Source organism: Seriola aureovittata, chromosome 17 (genome assembly GCF_021018895.1).
Source record: "Seriola aureovittata isolate HTS-2021-v1 ecotype China chromosome 17, ASM2101889v1, whole genome shotgun sequence".
In the NCBI taxonomy this organism is placed as follows: domain Eukaryota; kingdom Metazoa; phylum Chordata; class Actinopteri; order Carangiformes; family Carangidae; genus Seriola; species Seriola aureovittata.
The window spans coordinates 18,089,374-18,109,572 of record NC_079380.1 but is presented as its reverse complement, the minus strand read 5'-3'; the positions used below and the strand labels follow the sequence as shown (position 1 = coordinate 18,109,572).

The 20,199-nt window shown below is 43.9% G+C and overlaps 1 protein-coding gene across 3 annotated transcripts in view; it reads right to left on the bottom strand.

Moving 5' to 3' along the window:
* The window catches only part of grin2aa (glutamate receptor, ionotropic, N-methyl D-aspartate 2A, a), a 142,612-nt gene extending 128,894 nt beyond the window's left edge, over positions 1-13,718 (bottom strand). Inside the window, exons 1-2 of one of the 3 annotated variants that reach the window (XM_056400788.1) lie at positions 13,633-13,718; positions 1,884-2,381 (exon numbers count right to left, since the gene is read on the bottom strand). In XM_056400788.1, coding sequence (XP_056256763.1) covers positions 1,884-2,378 — 495 coding nt within the window. In that variant the 5' untranslated portion in view covers positions 2,379-2,381; positions 13,633-13,718. Of the gene's footprint in view, positions 1-1,883; positions 2,388-12,151; positions 12,874-13,632 lie in introns of those variants that run through there. The other 2 variants (XM_056400787.1, XM_056400786.1) reach the window with 2 other exon arrangements.
* Between the last annotated feature and the right edge of the window lie 6,481 nt (positions 13,719-20,199).

The window sequence follows — 20,199 nt, the reverse complement described above, 5'->3', positions numbered from 1 at the left end:
TCCACAGCCTGAGGAGGGAACTACGAGAGAGCTTTGTGTGCGAAGAGCGAGAGACAGCTGCACATGTGCTGCAGCGTGTGGATTTGAAGCTCGCAGAGGAAGGCTGACAGGATGTGAGGTGAGAAGTAAAACGTGAGCAACAAAACAAAGACAAAGTGGTTGTTGGGTCGAGCTCTTTGAAGTGGATTATTTTCTCCTCATGTGCTCCTGCAGAGGAAACACCCCTGCTGTCAAGGAGCTGAATTGCTGCTGTTTCGATGAAACTCACTGACAGGGGACAGGTGTGTGTGTGTGTGTGTGTGTGTGTGTGTGTGTGTGTGTGGCAGGTGCCAATCAGGACATTCTGTAATTCCCCACCACTCATCCTTCGCCTCTGGTCAAACTGAGGGATTATCCCTCACCCCTTCATTTCTCTGCTTCCCCTCTCCACGTCCTCTATTCTCACACTCACCTCCTCCCTCCTTCTGTGCCCTCGCCTCCAACACCCTTCTCTCTCCTTCCCTCCTCTCCCCCTTTTTTTTTTTTAAATAAAAATAAAAAGGTGCCACGTATAGCATTACAGCATCAACGAAGCATTTCTGCAGTAACTTTAAGACATTCGTATATTCACTGTAAACAAACGCGCTAATCGCTGAGAGGTTCTACATCGACCCCTACACTGCAAGTTCTATTGTGGGCCACAGGGTCGGATTTGGTGGGAAATCTGCTGGACCGCTTAAGAGTGAGATTGCTTTGTGGCATGAAATAGGAAGTAGGGTGTTATTCTTCCAGTGCGACTGGAGCTAAAGATTTTCTTGCATTGGCAGATCTTGCAGAAAGAGAAAGGTTTATAGAAAAATAAATCATCCTCGGGAAAAGACAAACACACAGTATGGGCAGTGGGTTGTCGGAAGGAAGCTGCAGGCTTTACAGAAAGTGTGGTGGTCATTTTGAAAAAGACTAGTGCTAACAATACCACAGAAGAAAACAGATCACAAGTCCATAGTTTCATTTGTTCACAGTAATTACACTATGTAACTGTATCATAAATGCTATATGTAGCATCTTTAAGGCTAGGCTGGCTAACGCACCGTCTGGTAAGCCTCCTTTGATCTTCTGGGCAAATGACACAGATAAGAATATCCCCATTGTGGATCTGATGAATCCCAGGAGCTAAGCGCTGCCTCGTGAATCCACACTATCATGCTGTTCATCTCGTCCTATTCACAGTTCAAAGTGACTGGCGGGGCGAGGGGCTTGCCCTATTCAAATGTGAGAACCAATCCGGACTCGTGCTGCTTGTCTGAGGGAATCCTGCACAATGAATGGAGGCTTCCTAGATTATAGCTCACCGTACCAGTCAGCCGGTGATAGCCAGACTGCTAAAAACACCCACTCCTTCCACATTTCCTCCTCTCTCCTCGCCCCTTTCTCTCTTTGCTCATCTTCTTCCCTTCCCTCTGTTCTCCACCTGCATTCCTCCAACACTTCTCTGCAGATACTTACCTCATCCTCCCACCCCCCCACACCCCCCTCCTTTACTTCCTCCACATCATCTCTTCCCACCAATACCACGCAGGTTCCTCTCCGTTTTCTTCCTCTAGACACCAGCTGTACTTATATTTGTGAGGTGCAGCTAACAGGCAAGGCCTCACTTCAGTCTGTTAGCGTGATAAAGTATTACTACCGTTTTACAGGCTGTCGACAGCAGCAACAACCAAATGTGTATGAGCTGACAAGTGAGTGTGTGCCTGATTTTCGCAGTTCAGCAGAGCTGCATCCAACACTTTTGGCAAATCACTCCAAACCAAACCAATGAATCAACCAGAACTCTATTAATCCATTCAGTCTTTGTATCAACAATCAACCAATCAACACATCATCCATCCACCCCTCCTCCATACCTTATCAGCCATGATCATGGACGACCCTCCATGGATGCCGAGGATGGGTATAAGCGTCTGCGAGGAAATAAAATCCAAAATCTGGGCAATGGCCTCCTGGTCGGTGCCATCCCCAAACACCACGCCGTGGATCTTGGTCCCGGACATCAGGTCGCACATGTGAGTGATGATGCTTTTGGGGTCGGTCTCGTTGACCAGCAGTGTGACCACGTTGACGTCGATGGGGTCCTCCTTGCTCCACAGCGCCCGGATGTCCCGGTCGGAGATGTAGCGTGTGCGTCCCAGGATCACAGCAATGTTCAGGACCGGCACTTTTTCCGAGGCGCCGCCACTACGCTGCTTTTGCGCCGCCGCGGGGTCCGTGATGAGGGTCACCACCACCAGGAGAGCCAAGGAGAGCAGCACACTATTACTACTACTGCTACAGCTGCTGCTCCTTCTACTCCTCCTCTTACTCCTTTTGCTGCTGAGGGACATACTGCCAAACCACTTCATCCCCTGCATGGAGACAGGATGAGGGAAAACAGAACAGATGAGGACAGATGGAAAGGAGAGTAGGAGATGGGAGAGAGAAGTGTGGAAAGATGATGGCAGAGAGAGAGAGAGAGAGAGAGACAGGGGAGACAAACTGTTAAGACAAGCCCACACATTCAGGTAGCATCTTTCTTCTTTATTCCACTTCTTCCCTGTAACGTTATTAAACACATAAACCTTGCGGGGAGGGAGATGGCCTTGAGAGGGAAGTTGCGGAGGGGTGATAGAAAGAAAAGATGACTAACAAGTATCTACTTTATGGTCACGACTGCTAGGATCAGATGATTCAGGAGCGAGCTGTGCTATTCAGAAGAGGCAGGCAGACATTTATACAGTTTACAAGTGTAATATCTTAACACTCCACCTTCAGGATGGATTGACGCACATCTTATAAAAGGAGGAAGCTGGAGGGACAGTCATAGAGAAACTACGCTGAACATTCATGTACTTTTGATTCTATTACACTTCCTGCCAGTGGGATGATTCAGTTATTATAATATTTGCATTGTTCTGCAGGACAACAGGTAATTTGGTTTTTATATTATGGAGTATATCTCACATACAGTACGGTGAAAAGGTTTTTTAGCATAGACTGTAACTTAAAGAACTTTACTCTTTTAGCCATGCTAGTGGCATGACTCAAAGGCTAGCGATGGCTGTCTCTCAGTCCGTCTGTCGCTGGGTTCACCGTGTTGGTCCAGACTAAAACATATGCGAGATGGAGCATTTCTGTCCAGATGAATGGTTCCCAGGTGATAACTCCTGATTGACTTTTCCTTTAGTGCCACCATAAGGTTGGTAAGCTGTAATGTCTTTGGTGATCCATTGGCTGTTCATCTAACACCGTCATCAGCAGCTCAAAATTTGACTTTTTTGACCAACTCCCTTGCAAAACTGAAGATGGCAAACATTATGTCTTCTAAACATCAGCAGTTTAGCATTTTCATTGTGAGCATGTTAGCGTGCCAATATTTGTATTTAGTCCATGCGCCTATGGCACAGCCTCACAAGCTGTAGACTCTTAGTCTTGTTCATATATACATATATATATATATATATATATATATATATATATATATATATATATATATATATATATATATGATATATATATATATATATAAAACCAACATCTCAAATGTGGACAAACCACTCACAGCTTCCAAACAGGAATCAAAACGATGACTCAAACATTATGTTCTCGCTGCACTAAAGCTCTTATAGATTCAGCAGAGGAGTAAGTAAAACTGTACAAAACTATAAAAACTTTTATAAAACCAGTCTATGCCACTTGTCATACTGAGATTTTTAATTAAATGCCTAATGGAAGGGACGCCATATTGCAAGCACAACAAAATAGTGGAGTTGTATGGTAAGAACTGATTTAAAAAAAATATCAAATCTCTTCTCATCCATCAGGAGACACTGATGTGACTAGGGAATAAAACAAAATGAAAGAAAATGATGCTGATGCTGCCACATGATGCTTATTCTGGTGTCTTCACCTGTATTTATTAGATTCTTATATAAATGATTCAATGCACAGAGTGGTGACACAGCTGTCAAATTCACAGAGTTCAGTTTGTGTCCCCAGAGGTAAGTAAGAGACAAATTACATAAAGGCTGAAAAGAACAGACTAATATAAACAAGAGTGCTATAAATAGCTGGGGATGCCAGATAGTGTTCTCTTGCGTTTTTGAAGTAGCACTGCAGGCCTCGGACAGGGAGGCAGAAGGTTGGGAGAGAGAGAGAGAGAGAGAGAGAGAGAGAGAGAGAGAGAGAGAGAGAGAGAGAGAGAGAGAGAGAGAGAGAGAGAGAGAGAGAGAGAGAGAGAGAGAGAGAGAGAGAGAGAGAGAGAGAGAGAGAAAAAGGGGGGGTCCTCGGTTGAAAGAAACATTTTTTGTGTGTGCATTTGAGAATGTGCATGTGTACACAGATGTGGGAGCATGTGAAAGTGGGAGTCGGTGTGAGTGAGAGCCAGGTGAGAGAGTGACAGTGGTCATTCAAACAAACAGACGAGCAAAGGGACATCATCATCTCACAGAAACCTCACCACCCTTCTCCCCACAGAGACAACACTCACTGGCCTCAACACCCAATGCTCAGAGAGCATGAAACAGTGAGTGAGCGTGTGTGTGTGTGTGTGTAGGTTTATCATCATGTGTAAGACATAGAGCAGGTGTGCTGAACAGTAGAGCGTGAGCAAAATCAGAAGGGCATGAAACATATGGTCACATAATGTGTCCATGTGCACTGTTGAAGATTTATGGATTCACCGATGGGGGCCGCGTGTTTTTGCGTCAGTGTGGAGCCCGTTGGTGCATGATTGATTCCCAGGAGACGTCGTTCATCATGCCACTGTTGGGAGGCAGTGCAGATTTAAGCGCCGAGATCATGAGATCATAAGAAACTTGTCTCATTTACGAAGCGTTCCTACCCATTAACGTAATCGACAAAACAACACTGTGAACAACACAGCAAGACATCCACATGTTGCAAAACCAATTGATTCTCAGAAGCAGCCGGTAAAATGGCACCAGATTTAATAGCTACGAAGGACAAGGTACTTTCAGTCCTGCTTCTTTGTCTATTTCTCAAAAAATATTAATATTATATTTGTTTTGGTATTTTTCCATGAACTTACTTGATTGACAATATTATGTCATATGTATCCTTTATAATTTATTCCATGTTGTTGTCTGTGCCACCTACACCTGCTAACTTGCCTTCGGCGTGTCAGTTGTCAAAAACGTTTTCATAAGGATCCTAATCAGAATGCGCTTTAGTCAGCAATGTAATAAAATAATCTTTTGTATTTGTAAAGTTTTCCATTATTCCACAAACCCTGCCTCTCCCAAGTAAAGAGAGAAAGCTGTAGATTAGATTATTTTCTGCAGGCTAGGATTTGTCATACCTTGTGATTCTGTGGTGAAATTGAGACTCTAGTGGAAGACTCTATTGTGAGCTGAATAATGCATGTGGACTCAGTGTGTCTTTAAACAAGCAGAGGACTGCGTGTGCCCCCCCAACCCAACTGAGCATAAACAGTGTTAGAGCAGACCTGAGGATGAATCATCCAAATCTCAGTCCATTCACTGCAGAGAAAGACCACTGACGCCTAATGGATTCCTATTGTCTCTGTCAAGAAGTCGACGTCTTCCTTCTTCCAAGAAGCTGTAGGATTTGATGATGGCTTGCCCTGACAGCTGGTGAAATCATTTCATTCTACAGGGCTGATATGTGTTTTTCAGTGGGACAACTGCATACTTTCTTTTTTTTCTTTTTTTTTTAAAAAGAGAAATGCTTATCTATTTATCTATAAATACAGTATTTCACAGTTGGACTGGCTTCACTTACACTTTTTCCACATGACAACAGTCGCTTGTAATGTTGGTCAATGAACAGCTTCCCCAAACGTTTCCAAACTGCTCCACGGATTCAAACCAGCGTGCAGCCTGGCTGAGGCCCGACCACTCGACCACTCGACCATTACTACACCTATTTTACACCTATTTTGACCCCATATTTTGACTTTTTTTTTTAAGCTACAGAACAGCATCCATGACGATGGTTCCCATTTAAGGTCTTGCCCAAGAGCACTTGATGAGGACGGGGTCTTCCTGTCAAGAGGGTTTCAACCCAAGGCTTCCGGTTGAAGGACCATCTTAATCATTAGACCATCCCGCTGCGGCACTTGCTGCTGCTGCTATCATTTTATATATTACATCTCAATATTAATATCACAGTATCAGTGGGACCATCAAACTGTTAAAATGCTTTTCATCAGCAGCTTCTGGAGGTTGCAGGAGAGTTAAAAAGTCGAGAAAATCTAGGCAGAGGAGCTGAATAAGAAATGCTCCAAACTGCAACAATGTGAATGTTTCCATATGTTCTGTACACACACTGTGTACACACATGGACTCAGGGAAATGTTTCTATAGGTTACAAATTCCCCTTTTTCAACGGATACCATGTATAAACCAAAAGGTGCTGCAGCATGCGGTATTCTCTTCAAAAAAACTTATTTGGAGAAAACACACACAAAAGGGTCAAACTGGTACCAATTTGGCGTATTATAGTATTTATAGTAACAGGCGAGTCCACTGTTGACAAGATTATCTTTCAGTTCCAATGGGTGGTGTGGAAATGGGACTAACAAAAGAGAGTTTTTTTTTTTCTCTCTCTTCCCTTGTCTCAACTCTGCAGCATCACTGGGGGATTTCAGGGAGAGAGGGATAGCGGAAAAAATGCACAGAGGAGGAGAAAAACAGAGAAACTGTGGGAGAAAAGTAATATTTGAGAAAGAGATACAGATATGAAAAAAAAAGAGGGAGGAAGAAAAAGAATGAGAGGGAGAGAGGGGGAGAGAGACAGAGAGAGCGAGGGAGGGGAGAGAGCATCCCCCAGCCAAATCGGATTGGGGCAGTTTGTCGTCACACAAAGGCTACCGTTTCCTGGCACCACAACAGTAAATGATGTTTGGCAGGCACATCCATACTACTGGCTATCATTCACACACACACACACACACACACACACACACACACACACACACACAGACACACACACTCCTATCATATTTCCTCACACAAAGCACAAAACAAAAATACTCTGCGCATGTATTATTCTGAAATCAGTCATTGTCTCAGTGATCAGTGAATAAGAAACTAAAATAAAAACAGGTTTGCTTTTTTATTTTTTGCCCCCCTTTCCTATACGTTCCTTTTCAGAAAATCTAATACACACTCCACACACACACACACACACACACACACACACACACACACACACACACACTCTTGTTATACCATTCCCATAAGGCTTCACCGCCACAAAGTCCACATTTCTGGTCCACATACAACTAGGTTTCACATGCATCAATAATTCAGCCGCATTATCTTTACATGATGATTAATATGATTGCGTTTACTGCTGCCATCGCATTCCTTCTTCCGAAATGGCATTAAAATTAGATTCACATAGTGTGCACACTCTATGGATATGATTTATTCACAAAGTCAGTTTGATACTGAGGATGATAAGTGTGTACTATGTCACGGCCCGGAGGACACATGTGTGTGTGTGTATATGTATATGTGTACGTACATACTTTCTTTCCTTAATATTGTATGATTTTTCCATCTCACACCGGCTTCTTCCACAACTCCGCATTCATCCGTCGCCCATTCATCTATTCCATTATCTGTCCGTCCTTCCCGTCATCCTTCGCATCCTACCATCTTTCCTCCACCTTCAGCCACTTTCTCTCCTACTGCATTGACTGCAAGATGTTTAATTCATTCGTATTCCCATACTCCCGTATAGAGGACAAGATTCAACAAAATTACATTGTCCATAATGCACTAACAGTATACAATCACTGTCCAACGCACACTACTCATTTTGAGCTCAAGTAACGAATGCATTTTGCATTTTTGTCGCTTGGTTTAGCCATTTTTAAGCAGTAGTCTCAGCAGTTTCTAACAAGGAAAAGTGATGAGAGTGAAGATGAAGACAGACTGCCAGCTGCTAGTTCACCTGGTCGGCAGCTACAGTAACAGGGAACCTGAAAGCAGCTTCTCAGTGGTGCTGAACCTTTTCACAGCTTCTGGTGCATTCAAGATCTACACCCCAGCCCTTTCCATGGTGGAAGAGCTGCTACAGCCCCATGTTTTTGATTACATAATCCCATCTCCAAGGATCATTCTCGGGTTTGTGTCTCTGCAGAGTCCAAACACTCACTTCCTTCCACACTTCTCTCATTGTCACCTTGTCGGCTGTTTCCTCCTCTCCTCAGCAGCCACTTTGCTAGCTACTAGACTTATCTAACTGCTGCTTGTATTCATGTTTCTAAGTTAATTTGGGACCTGCCTCCTGATAAAGTTGTAAAAATTCTACAATAACACACACCTCCACCTTCGTCAAAGTCACCCCTCTTTCAATCTCTGGACTTCCTTTCCTCCATCATAATCAAGGAGTTCAAACTTCTTCCATTATTCTTCCCTTCCAACTCTCTGCCTAATTATACAAAGGCTAATTCAGAAATAACTCAGTTTTGGTTCTCTCTTTGTTCATCTATCCTACAACATTTCCCCTCTCTGCCATCGTTCTCCCTGCAGTATTCCTTTTTCTTTCATCCCTCAGGTTCTGCGTCTTTCCGCACCTTTGTCTTTTCAAGAGTTTTATTCTGGCACCAGACAGATACCGAGAAAAAGATTTTGTATGAATGCAAATGTGCTGCTGACGCCCGGGCTTGTCTAGGCCTTTGCATACAAAGCGATACAAAATGTTTTGAAAAGAGGAATGCAGGCTTTGATTAAATTATAGGCACTCCCTTTAAAAAAAAAAAAAAGGCAAACAGAAGCTTTTACATGTCCTGTTTTCAGCATCTTGGTCCAGAGTAGGTCTTTTCCCAGGAACCCCCCCCCCCCCCCCCCCCCCCCCCCCCCCGCACAGGAAGTGATGCATTTAACATTCAACAGCAGCAGCTTTGGTTTGTTTTACATAGTCGGTAAAAGAAGTGATATTTAACATGAGCAGAGACAGATTCTCTGGCTGAACAGATAAAGAAAAGCACGCCACCTACAGAAGCTCAACGTTTGTCCCAGGACAAAATGTCCCAGTACCACCTACACTGTTTTGTGACACAGCTAATCTACATGCCGTTCTGAGGCACCACAGCAAATACTGTGTAGCTCCAAATTGGGTGCATTAATTAAAGGAGCACTCTGCAGTTTTTACACAGCAAGATCAGTTTACTCGTCACTGAGAGTGAAACAGAGCCTGCAAAAACAGTTGCATGTCTTCAGTGGCTCTAAAAGCAGTTTTCCACTGTCTAAATAACCCTAGCGATGTCATCTGGGGTGATTTTGGCTTGGGCTTACAAATTTGTAACAGGAAGCTTGGGAAGTGGCAAAGTGCAGTTTGAAAGACTTGGGTTTATCAAGCGGGGAGAGTCTAACTAAAGATGCTATGGGGAGTCATTATGGGAAAATGTAGGATTCAGTGTTTTTGAAGCTTGACTAAACGTCTGGATATATCAGCCTCCACTCCTTCACCCCCCCCCCCCAACTTCACTGGAGGACCCCTTGCAGTAACCCATGACACACAGAAACTACTCCCTGTCCCTTCTGACATCCTTCTCCTTTGTCACCTCATTCCTCCATCCATTTTCTCCCAGCCATTCCCTCATTCATACTCTCTCTCTCTCTCTCTCTCTCTCTCAGGCCCCAGCCATCTGCTTCGTGTGCCCTGACGTGTGCATGAGCGCCCATGAGAAGCCCAGTGGAAGTAATCGTCTGTTACCACTCAGGCTTCAACATGTTGTCTGCCCACTGCACATACCTCTTTAGCTCCCTACAAACCTACTGTGTGTGTGTGTGTGTCTGTGTGTGTGTGTGTGTGTGTGTGTGTGTGTGTGTGTGTGTGAGAGAGAGAGAGAGAGAGAGAGAGAGAGGGGGAGAGAAACAGACAAAGAAAGAAGTGAGATCACTAGTATTCTCTTATATAATGGATGTGAACAGTGCTCTCTCTCTCTTTCTCTCTCTCTGCACCTGATGCCCAATACACACCTATCCCTCTGTGCTATATTGGAAGATGGCACTCTGTGTTACAGTGTGTCTCCTCACTCCTTTATTTTCAGGTCTTTTAGTGCTAATTGCATCAGTCACTTTCTGCTTCATTAGCATGCAGGGGGCCCATATCAGACGTCTCTGATATAGACGTCTCTCGTCTCTATTTCTGAATTTCACTTTGTCTTATTGGCATGACATGGAAAAATACATTTATGTTGCCAAAGCATATAGAAGAAAATAATGGATAAGAAAGTGATTATAGCCCTTTATGAGATATCATAATGTAATGTTACGATACGACCAAGTTACGTATTGTCATTCAGAGCGGTCAGATGTTGGCTTGGCACCTTATTTGTTATCTGTCTGTTTGCTGCCAGAGAGCAAGACAAACTGAGCTTCTTCTAGACCTGCAGTGTTTCTGTCTGACTCTTATCTCTGAAGCCGTCTCTGAAGGCCAGAGTCAGAGGTGATTTCAGGTTCTATTCAGCCATGAACGACGCTGATGAATCTGAAACAATGTAGTGCTGCTTTGCAGGAGCAATCTGTTCTGTACTTGAAGGCAACTTGAATTTTAACCCTTTACATTCTTTTTTTTTTTTTTAGAAGACTGAATAACTTTAGGGCTGTGGTCAGCTTCATCTATATGTAAATAAAGGTGTTATTGAAAATCAATCACATCCCTCTCTCCCTCTCTCTCTCTCTCTCTCTCTCTCTCTCTCTCACACACATACACACACATACACACACAGTTTTGACTCCTCCACTCTTTCACCCTCTCATACTCGCTGTTTCTGTCAACACCCTTCTTTCTTTGCCGGTGCTACTAGTGTATGATTAGCACTGATGGATGCAAAAACAAATCTCTGTCTGTCCTGAACGCACACGAGCTCACACACATACACACTGAATGGTAAAAGCAGGAAAACCATAAGACAGGGTTCTCAATCTGCATGGGGGGAGGTAGTGGGTTAATACATTATTTCCCTTTGCCGTCATAAAAATATGGATTGCCCTTCCACGGGCTGAGGCTGACGCCTTTAGAGAGAGAGAGAGGGGGAGAGAGAGCTTCTCTGTGATAGGAGAACTGCGCTTCAACAACGTGACTGAGTCCCGAGAACAAGAGAAAAGGAGAGAGGGGGGGAAGAAGGGATATAAATTCATTCTCCATTAGGTTCAACGGAGCCAACACAATACAAGTGCGACCCCTACTGGTACAAAGTAGGCCTGTCCCCTCCACTCGTGGCCAAGACGCTCCTTACATAGTGGAAGATTTTTCTTTAAGGGCAAAGCCCGTGTTCACTTTATGTCACGTTTCGGCAGAAGATAGACACAAGATTTGGCCCGGAAGTCACATCGCAACATGAGAAATAAATCAAAAATAAATAAATAAGCCCCGTGTTCTCAGAGCATCTCCCCGATGTTACGCTGCTGGTTCGTCCTGGTATGGGATGGAGAGGAGCTGGAAGTTGTGCCAACCACTGGCGCGACTCAAACAACGCAACGTGTTATCCAACCTCTGGATCATATATCACCAGAAAAGCACCTCCATTCCCCATTTATGGTGTGTGCTCGCACCTGTTTTGGGGAACAACCCGGTTTCACAGTGTTTGGGGTCATACTGTATGATAACTGGGGGATGGTGGGTGCATGTGCCCAACTACCCAAGAGGCAGATCTCTGTGTATTTCACCTGTACAGTCAGTTTATGCATTAACGTGAATTTAATGTGAAAGGAATACACGTGTTAAGGTTGCTGTGGCCGGCTGAGAGATGTTATATAGGGTACAGATGCGCTTTGAAGCAGCCTGCGCTCCGATCACTGCGCCAGCCTCATGAATTCTGAGGAAATTCTAACATTTGACGAAAGAGCTGAGAGGAGAATGTGATTTGTTTGTTTGTTTGTTTGTATCTCATAGTGCCTGCCGCGTCGTCTAAATCCCAGTTGACGGTGTTTTAGTGACAGCTGTGCTCTGTTGTGTGGGTGCCGCACTTTGGATAAAGGGACGCCTGTGGGTAAAACCCGCACGGCTGATGAGGAGAGAGAGAGCGAGAGAGAGAGAGAGGGGTGAGGGGCTGTGGGGGGTGGGGGTGGCAGAGACGGTGCATGATCATCCCAACCCCAAATCCAGAGAAATATAACAGACATGGCAAAGTACTTACAGCATCTCCCTTCCACGGAGCTCCAAAACAGTAGTGTGAGATGACATTGCAACAGTCCCCTCTCTCCTCTGAGAAACCATGCAGCCTCTGATGGTGATCACTCTCACAAACACTGCACAACAGGAGGAAGAAGAAAAAAAAAAAAAAAAAAAAAAAAAAAAAATCACCGAATCTCTGGCAATGAATTATTCCCACCGTGTCCAAAAACGCTGAATGAAATCCCCCGTTTCAGCACTTCAGAGGCGCGCGGCTGCGAATAAAATCACTGTTGTTGTAATCCAATCTTCATTGTGTGTGCGCCTACCGCGGATTCTCCACTGCAATATCTGCTGGCCCCGCGCATTGTGGGGGCTCAACCAGCCTCTGTATGATCACAGCTCCCGGTATCCTGTTATTCCTGTCCCGGGCGAGGAGAGGAGCGCAGAGGAGGGAAGAGGCAGGCGAGAAGCCGCCGGACGCACACATAGACGCACACGCACATTGACTACTACAGCAGAGGCTCCGGCAGCCTGCAAACCGTGCATGGGACCCGCTCCCAACGTCTCTCTCTCTCGCTTTCTCTCTCTCTCTCCCCCTTCTCTCTCTCGTCGTGCACGTGTGTGTGTGCGCGTGTGTGTGTGTGAGAGAGAGTGAGAGACAGACAGTGTACTGGTGTGCTGAATGTGCACGCGTGCGTGTGATTTGGCGTTTTGTCTATGTGTATGCCTGCGCGCTTCTGCAGAGGCAGGGGCAGCTGGATAGATAGACGGACTGTCGGTCCGTCGGTCTCTCTCTCTCGGTCTCTCTCTCTCTCTCTCTCTCTCCCCCTGCTCTCTGCGCTAAAGCTCCTTCAGGAAGCAGCTCCCACTAATACACGCAGAGTTGGGCTAAAATCACATAATGATTCAGGCAACAATTTCACCCTCCTCCGCGGGACATTTGACCATCTCCATTCACATTTTTGTCAAGAATGAGCCCCTCTCTCCCTCTCTCTCTGGCACCAGCTGCCTCCATCCATTCATGCCTTTTGGGATGTTCATACAGTCAATCCATCCGGAAAACTGGAGCAAAACAGAGCAGATAAGGCTCTACAATAATACGCACCAACTAGTGGTGCAAAAGCAAATACAATATTCATAGGAAATGGCAAGAGAAAGTCAGTAGCTCCACCTTCACCCACCACTGTGGATTAGTTCAAATGTGGGAACACACACACACACACACACACACACACACACACACACACACACACACACACACACACACACACACACACACACACACACACACACACACACACGAACAGAAGAACAAGCTGTGAGTGTGAAGGCAGATTAGTCTACAAAATAAAATCACCTCCGATGTCATGTCAAACTGACTGACATTTAAAAAAACAACGGGGTGGCTGGAGACAAATTAATCCATGTTTCACTATTCGACAATGTTAAAACTTGAAATTGAATCTTTGTTCGTTCACCTGCAAGAGGGCATGTTGTATCTACCTGCAAATTTCCACAGACGTTTTCTGCGTTGTTTCCTGTTGAAGTTTTCGTTCTGCATTTTCGTTTAGCTCCTGTTAGCTAGCAAAGTTTCCCCAGGTGGCGTAGCGACCTGTCACCTGGATAGCTTCCGACCTGGAAACAAAGGGGTCACAAACGTTAGTTCCTCTGCTACGTTCAGGTGCTCCGTGAAAACCCCGTCATCCAAACCACAGAACTCTGAATAAACCTGCTTTCTTCCAGTTCAGGGCCTACAGGTTGTGTTGAAGCTGGGAGCCCCACAGGAGACAGATCTCCAAAAGAAAGGTCAACATTCATGCAACAGGGGCGAGATATCCTGATTTCAAAATGCCGCATACACTGTAAACAATAGCATCTTTTTTCCTTTTTTTTTGCCCATAGTAGCTACTACATCATTTAAACTCCACACCTGCGGTGCACAAACTTTATGTAATGTCTTTAAGTAATGTGAGGCTGTATGGGTAATCTTCTCAGACTGTAACATTACGTTTTATACACCTGTTTTCACGGGCTGACTCACCGCCATGGTAAACTGGCCATATCGTAAAGTTCCCCTTTAAGGAGAATGAGGATAAATTGATTCCCTACATTGGAAGACAAAGCACACTTCTGGGCTGCAATGGAAAAAATACTGTGATAAGAAATGAAAAAGAGGACAACATGGACACATAGCATATCATATACTGTGTGAAGTAAATCATTTAAATTGTTTTTTTATTTGTGTTGCTAAAGGTACATAAAAAAAATGTCATGTCATATTTTGTTTGGATATTTTGTATCCTGGAGCTCAAAGTTTCTAAGATACTCCATAAGAGGTCATTCTGAGTTAATCAGCATAAAATATAGAAGTTAATTGGAAAGAGGAGATCGTGGTCCCACCTATAGATGTTATGGTGGGAGGGGTTTCAAGAAAATGTCAGGCCAAATGCCAGATGCCACTTCCACTCAACTTCCCCATCAGAGAAGGTCAGGACCTTCTATCTATCTATCTATCTATCTATCTATCTATCTATCTATCTATCTATCTATCTATCTATCTATCTATCTATCTATCTATCTATTTATCTATCTATCTATCTATCTATCTATCTATCTATCTATCTATCTATCTATCTACATCATGTAGCATCCCACCAGGCTCAATCTTAGTGTATCTCTTTCTCCCCATGACTTCAGAGCTGTCGAGTGAATTTCCACATTTCTTTGCTGTACCATCTCTCTCTGTCTCTCTCTCTCTCTCTCTCTCTCTGTCTCTCTCTGTCTTTCTGTCTCTCTGTCTCTGTCTCTCTCTCTCTCTCTCTCTCTCTCTTTCTGATGAGAGGAGGGGGAGAGAAGAGAGCATCAGAGAGAGAGAAAGAAAAGGGAAGGAGGGAGGGAGGGAGGGGGTGTTACATGCAGTAATACGGACTTCACAAATGGGTATATAGTCACAATTCACACCTGACTGAGCAAATGACTATCAAACGACTGGAGAGGCGCAGAGCAGGCTGTGCGTGCACATGTGTGTGTGCATGGTGCATTGTGTTTGGATCCTGGTCACTGATTCTTTTTCACTGTGTGGATGTGCTATAAATTGATGCTGTTTGCACATCTGCAGCTTAAAAAAATGTACTGTTTTAGGATTTATTATGGAGTCGTGAGGCACCATGCTGACACACTTGTATTCGAGAATAGAAAACAAACAAGTTTTGATCAACCACTGAGCCTGTTACTGAACAAGAGAGAACTCTAAGCTACATACACCAATAAATACCACGGCAAACCTGTAAGTAGCAAGGATGTGATAAAAATGTCACAGAATGCCATTGTGACATTAAAAATGCCATAAGGCTCAGACAGGTCACTCTGGACTCATTATTGGGAATCACAAACATATTACAGTGTCTCCCTACAGGAATATTACTGCGATACCATCAAAGATCAGATGACAGTGAAGCGCCACCAAGTGACATAATCTGAATGTTGAGCAGTTTAGAGCATATGCATTCCTCTAGGAAGACTTAACGATATTAAAACGGGGGATTAGTAACACTGCAATGATATGAAATGCTCTATATCAAGTACTACAAAGCACACGAGCAATACAAACTGCATACAAATGCAAAGTAAACAGAAGGAAAGATGCAGTGAGGGACCATAAAGTCATACTCCCCCTCCCCACAGGAATATAATGACAATATTCCTTTGACCCGACATGTTTTGATGTTCTCTGCTATGCAGTATCTTTGGGGGTGTGCTAGTTTACATTGTGCAAACTTCCCACAGTGCGATACAGTCTGCCTGCTCAGAAAGTCTACTGTATCCTCTTTCTATTGATTTGACACATAAAGTATTGATTTGACACATAAATGGATATGCAGTGGCCTACATTTGACCAGCGTTTGCCATTTTCACTTATTTGTTAGAAATCTGGGGGGTACATGGAACGAAGACTCTGTTAGTCCCTAAAAGGGTCAACGTGAGCCTGGAGCGTATAAGGAAGCTTGCAACATGAGAAAGAAAAAAAAAGTTAAAAAAGGTAATTTTTTAGCATGTTCTTTGCTGCTTGAACAAATTCAGCGTGCTTTATCTTCTTTAAAGATAATATTAATGGCTTTTCAGTTTCACGAGATAACAGGGAGAGTGACAGATAGTACATAAAGTGGCAAAGTCAAGAATAAGATTTCCATCTATAAGGACAGAAGCAGGTATTACAGTATTACAGAGAGTTAAAGGTTAGATTAAGTGGGGGAATAGAATATTTATAGTGTGATACAATCAGTGTACCTCAGGGCTGCAGAGACAACAGGTCAGGAAAAGCAACCCATAAATTCCCAGTTAACGTCCACTGTAGGTGGAACTGCACATGCTGATGTTTGTGCCTGATGTGAAGGTGCTTTCTCAGTCTGACTGTGTCACACTCTGCTGAAAACTGCTCCTGCACAAATCAGCGATCATGGTCCACTGAAGCCAGAAGGACAATGTCAGATGGCACCCCAGTGCCTTCATATTGGACACTTTCCAGACAGTTTGGCTGCACCTTCTTGTGCATGAATGTCACAGTTAGCAATAAGGGCCATGCACATCCTTCCTGGAGTCCGGTGCCTAACCTAAGTGCGATTGATGTAATGCCAGAAATGCTAATTCAGCTCTCATACTTCCTGTAGCAAGGATTACAAAGTTAACATTATCACAAAAACACAAAATTAACAGAGAGGATTGGAAAATACCAGTGAAAGCCAAATTATTTGCAAATGGATAAATAAATTAGTGATATTTTACAACTGCAGAAACACTGCAAGGGACCAAAAAAACATTTTAGGAACTTGGGGGTTTTATGTGCATCTCAACCATGGAAACATAAGCTCCAGTTTTGGTTCATTTCGGTCCACAAATAGTCTCCTCTGTGTGTCCCTGGACCTGCCATGATAGATTTGGCAGTACTGGATGTTGCTGACTCGTCACTGATAGTTCAGCCACTTGTGTACAGCCTCCACTCAAGCACCGACTGTCACTACCCAACAAACAGACTCAGGCTCCCCCTCTTCATGGTCATTTCACAATGACTTCATGAGCTCTACCCCCGTCCTTTGCCCACAGCACATGTAAACCCCCCTAGAGCTGTCTGCATTTCAGTGTGTTTTATTTGGGCTGTATCTGGCTGAGTTATCTGAGTTGACCTACCCAGCCCTCAGTGCAGCAGTTGGCCCTGCATGGTGTCCTCACGCAAGGTTCCTCTCATAACAGGGGTCTTCATGTACCATCAAGGAAAACCTGTTCTATACCCAGTATTGATCATCAAAAATCAAAGAAGGCTTGTGTAATGAAAAAATGTTCTGCTCTGACTCCAGCTATGAATGGACAAACGTGGTTGATCAGAGCAGTGACTGAGTGTGACTGAAGGTGTCTGCATGTGATCCTGTTTGTGTGTGTATGTGTGTTGGTGATGGCTCGGGGATACCAGTGGTGGCAGACATGCTGGGCTGCCATGTGTGTGGGAGTGTGTTTCTGTATGTATGTGTGTGTGTGTGTGTATGTGACATGCTGTGGGAGGGAAAGAAGGGGTGTTACCAGGTCACCAAACAGCTGTCTGGGAGAATGAATGGCCGCAAGGGGTGTGCGACACATGCACACGCACGCACACGCACACACACAAACACAAACACACACACACACACACACACACACACACACACACGGAGGGTAACCCAACCACAAATATGAGACTGACAGATAGGGAAACAGATGCTACAGTATCTAGCATTTCCCAAACACACACACACACACACACACACACACACATCAGCACAACACAACATATGGAAGTCAATTTGTTTCCCTTATATTTCGTGATCTTTTCATTGAGAGTATAATTCAGCTCTTCCTGTGGTTTTCCAGATGCAGTAATCTGATAATAGAAATCAATTCCTCATTTCTCTCTTTCTCTCTCTCTCTCACACACACACACACACAAAATCTATGCTTGTACAGTACACTTCATCAAGAGCTTTCACTGAGCAAACCTGCACACAAACAGCTATAGTAACTGTAATATAGTAGTATAGTATAAAACATGGATCAAAGAAAGGCAGATAAATGAATACAGGTAGGGTAAAATTATAAGTGTGAATGTGTGGTTATATAAAGAGAGCAAGAGAGACGCTTGATGGAAATGAGCAATAACTTGTTTTTTTAATAAATGACTGATTAAATTAAAAGGATAGAGGCTAAATGGTGCATTTGGGTGACAAAACTCCACATTTCAAAATGTTAAATTAACTTAACGTCCTCCTGAAATGGTGTACAGTAAATTAGAAATGATCTCCCGAAATTGAATCAAAACAATCAGGTGCAGCCTTTTGGAGCTCCTTTTGGAATCTCATTGTAATGTAATCACTGAGGTGAAACAACTGCTCAATTCTTATTTTGTGCTGCAATTCAGTAGAACACGATGTCAGGTTTTCAGCATCCACCCACACCTTCCTCTGAGCATTTCCAGGCTAAGCACCTATAAGCCTCATTAGCTACCAATGGAATGATATGATGAGATCAGAAATTATTCCACTTCCCTAAGCAGCGTGACTTCATCCATGATTGTTACTGCGCCACTGGTTTCATCACGAAATACCACAAATCTTGACCTTTCTCTGCATCTCAGCATATAGTTAATTCTGTGACCTCTGATCATAGAATCTGTTCATGCCACAAAGTCGATGGTTGTGTTGTATTTTTCCACCAAAAATGCTTTTACATGCCTTAAAAGGCGTTGCTTTGGAGTGGTTAATTTGTTTTTTTTTTCTTCATTGGTTTTATGTAGACTTCCTGGTCACTCACACCAAGAACCACAAGATAATGCTCCAGAACATGACGAGTTACTCCAGCAAAGGTACAATATCTTAGAGTCACTCACAGGTGTCATCTACAGCTATCTTCCCTCTGTTGGTGCTGTCCAGTATTCAAATAGCTATGACCTTTGACTTTTGACTACCAAATTCATACCAGTTCATCCTTTAGTCCTAGTGAAACTCTGTACCAAATTTGAAGAAGTTCCATCTAGGCATCACTGAGATATTGCGTTCACGAGAATGGGACGGTAAGGACGGTAAGGACGGTAAGGACGGTAAGGACGGTAAGGACTGAAAACCCAAAAGCAATATGCCTCTGACTCCGGCTGCTGCCAGCGCAGAAGTATGAAAAAGAGGAGCAAAGCAGTGGAGCTCCAGGAACATACCGTTGCTGATTTGGAGTGCCAGCAACCTGAAGCAAAAGCTGATGAGGCACAGCAAAGTCTCCAAGCAAACCAGCACAAAATTAGTCACCTCACTGGTAAAAGAGGAAGATGACACTTTCCCCTCTGATGCAGCAGCCACAACATATGAGTTATACTCTCTGCCTGAGAGGACACAGACGGTTACGTCCAACTGAGCCTCATGACAAGTCAAGCATCAGACAAGTCAACATCTACCTGACCCTATTGAATGTCAGCTACACCACGAGCACAGATCAAAACGCCCACAGCGACTCAGTCAAATTTAGCATCGCTGGACATGCTTCTGGAGTATATGGCGTAAACCCGTAGCTGCGTCTCCACCAGCAGACCTCCCTCCCCTGAAAACAGCTTCATCATCATGTGCCTGCTTCCCTCCAGCAGATGCATTTCTCTGCAGTCAATTTTTAGCATTTTTACAGCACCCACTTCTTAATGTTGTGCCAAGCCGAATCATAAATTATTTAGGCAGCGTACTACTACTGAACAGACAACCTACATACAGTATACCAATAAGGGATGAAATATGAAAATGTATACCACATAAAGGTGGAACCAGGACCACATCATAGAGGAGGCATAATGTTATATAATAACATATATAATGTTCACCCCCAGGACAGACAATATTTAAAGTCCACGTGGTGCACTTATGTATAACACCTTCTCATAGCGTTGTTTTGCTGTGCAACAGTAGATCTACATGGATGAAAAGGGGAATATTCATATAATCATAACAATAATGGAACAATCGCAGTGACCATAACCTTGATTTCCCGAGGGGGCCTTAAGGCAGGAGTTTT